Source organism: Priapulus caudatus, unplaced genomic scaffold, assembly GCF_000485595.1.
Source record: "Priapulus caudatus unplaced genomic scaffold, Priapulus_caudatus-5.0.1 Scaffold1427, whole genome shotgun sequence".
NCBI classification, from domain to species: Eukaryota; Metazoa; Priapulida; class Priapulimorpha; order Priapulimorphida; family Priapulidae; genus Priapulus; species Priapulus caudatus.
The window spans coordinates 10,564-13,498 of record NW_014578488.1 but is presented as its reverse complement, the minus strand read 5'-3'; the positions used below and the strand labels follow the sequence as shown (position 1 = coordinate 13,498).

The following is a 2,935-nucleotide window of genomic DNA, read 5'->3' as shown; positions in this document are numbered from 1 at the left end:
GAGAATGGCGTGTTCATAGGGACACTTTTTATAACAGCTTATTCCACCCACAAGAGCTGTTCCTATATGACACATTTTTAACACCTACCCCACCCACGAGAGCTGTTCCTATATGACACATTTTTAACACCCTACCCCACCCACCGAGAGCTGTTCCTATATGACACATTTTTACACACCCTACCCACCCACCGAGAGCTGTTCCAATATGGCACATTTTTAACACCCTACCCCACCCACGAGAGCTGTTCCTATATGACACATTTTTTTAACACCCTACCCCACCCACCGAGGTATGTTCCTGTATGACACATTTTGCATTTTGAACACCCTAACCCACCACGAGAGCTGTTCCTATATGACACACTTTTAACGTACCATCGCACCCACCGAGAGCTGTTCCTATATGAGACATATTTAACAGACTATCCACCAACGAGGGCCGTTCGTACCTGATCCGACAGCGAACCCTCGCTGACACGAGGATGCTTCGGGCGCCCCCTGCTGGGCGTCCCTGCCGCAACATCGGCGTGCGCCTCACGCACGGGCCGCCCGTGCGGAGCAGTAGCTGTCAGCGTTGCTGCTGTCGCTGCGTGCAGCCTGCCCAGATCGACGGTCTAGCGGCGAGCTCCCACACCCTGACCTGTCGCTCTCATCTACAAGATCGGTGGTCGAGGACAGAGACGGGGTGACGAACCGTGCAACGAGACAGCACGACTCACGTGCCAAACACCGAGGTGGGACGAGGCGGACAGAATTGATGAGTCACAGTGTGAGAGGAATGTCGAGCCAGCAGCAGTTCCAAGGCAGGTGTTAACAGTCGCGGCAGCGGCAGTCGCAGCAGCAGTCCCAAGGCAGGTGTTAACAGTCGCGGCGGCGGCAGTCGCAGCAGCAGTCCCAAGGCAGGTGTTATAAGTCGCGGCAGCGGCAGTCGCAGCAGCAGCAAGAGCAGCAGTCTCAAGGCAGGTGTTAACAGTCGCGGCAGCAGCAGTTGCAAGAGCAACAACAGCAGCAGTCTTAAGACAGGTGTGAACAGTGGGCGCGGACGGGGCGCGGCGCAGAGGATGCCGCAGGGCAGGATGAATGCTGCAAGTGTGTCCGTTTCTACGTCGAGAAAGCTGTTTGACCCCGCCATGTGTCTGCAGGCCTGGGAGCCGCTGCCCGCGACCCCCGTCGAAGGGGAGCCACGGCTCACGACCTCCGACAAAATGCGAGCTCGGCCTACGAGCTCTGGGAAAGCACGGCCGCCTGGCACGACCTCTGATAAAGCGCGGGCATGGCCCACGACCCCTGATAAAGTACCGATCCGGCCCATGACTTCTGATAAAGTACTGACACGACTCACGACCTCTGATAAAGTACTGACACGACCCACGACTTCTAATCAAGTACGGACACGACCCATGATCGTTGATAAAGTACAGACACGACCCACAACTTCTGATAAAGGACGGACACGACCCACGACTTCTGATATAGTACTGACCCGGCCCACGACCTCTGATAAAGTACGGACACAGCTCATGACTTCTGATAAAGTACGGACACAACCCACGACTTCTGAGAAAGTACTGACACGACCCACGATAATAAGGCTTTAAACCGAGGATTCTCACCTCTGTCCTAGCATGCAGTCGGCAGTCCTCGCCGCGCCGCCTTCGACTATATCACACTCAAGAGCCGATTAATGTGTCCGACCCTATATAAGGTTTCGGCAGACATACCGTCAGTCGAGTCCCGAATCTCTCGGGGTATTTAGGACCGGAGTCAGCCTTCTCGTATTCATGCAGGATCAGATATCCGCGAAGGGTCGTTGTCCGACGAATCGGAGCATCGCGCGCTTCTGTTTTTATCAACGAGCCAATCACACCATATCTCCTATCCCTACTTCTATTTTTTTTTAGCTTTAATTCTTAACATCTTTTGTATAACTTTGATCTTCGTTTATTGTAACGGCACTATCAAGGATGCTACCGCCACTCTCCGTTTTTCAACCGATCCCAATCTCTGCGCGATTCACTATTCAACCCGATCAAACGGTGTGTGCAGCTTTTTGTCAAGATGCCAATCCGAATGTCCCGTTCCGCCTCGTGGTTTTGTCTCAGAATCGCCAGCACTTCATCATGGAACTCAGTTTCTCCAGTGAAATCAGAGTCTTCGTTCTCTTACGTGTGAACTGTGCTACGTTCGTTCGACTGCGCCAAGCAATCGCCTGAAACAGCCTAAGGGCCTGTAACCGAGAAAGCTCTACCGCATCCTGAGTCTGCTGACTGTCCGTCCACATCGCGCGGATGATCGTCAGGCCGTTGAACGCCGGCGCTTCGATGCGCACAATCACGGCGCTGGAGAGTAACACCTGTACATCCTCCAATTAGGTCAACCCCCCACAAATTGTTCTCATCCAAAGCTGCGCAGAGCGCCGCTACTCGAAGCTTCTACTGTGTCTGGTTGGGCGACGCCAGGAAGCGTTACGCATCATCTGTCGGTCAATCCACGACACGTCAGTCCAGTAGATGTAAGTCGCGAGGATCGTTGAGAAGGATGACTTCCGCACAGAGAGACGTCAAAATGCTCGTCTCAAGCGAAATCGCTCCGGCATGTATGGATCCAGGGGTCGCGGAGAGTCTGCCGGTATGTATGATTTAGTAGAAGTTTCTGAGATGTTGGCCTTCAATTTTAAAGCCACCGGTTGCTCATGCTCAAGCGAGCTCGCAGACCGTGACCTGTATTCTAAGCAGAGGTCGCACATCGGTTTTCTGTACATTGTGAGGGGCCGTGGGTCGTGCCCGCGCTTCATCAGCAAGTCGTGAGTATTGTGTCGGTACTTTATCAGAAGTTCATACGGGTCGTGTCGTACCTTAAGTCAGTAATGTCCGTAGGGTGTGTCCGTACTTATTTATTAAGATCGTTGGTTTGTGTCCCGTACTTTATCAGA

General features: G+C 53.2%; 1 protein-coding gene across 1 annotated transcript in view; it reads left to right on the top strand.

Moving 5' to 3' along the window:
* The window catches only part of LOC106816593 (dual specificity tyrosine-phosphorylation-regulated kinase 1A-like), a 39,176-nt gene extending 37,575 nt beyond the window's left edge, over window positions 1-1,601 (top strand). Inside the window, exon 13 of the mRNA XM_014821214.1 lies at window positions 811-1,601. Within this exon, the coding sequence (XP_014676700.1) occupies window positions 811-1,601 (791 nt within the window). The remainder of the gene's footprint in view (window positions 1-810) is intronic.
* Window positions 1,602-2,935: the final 1,334 nt, after the last annotated feature.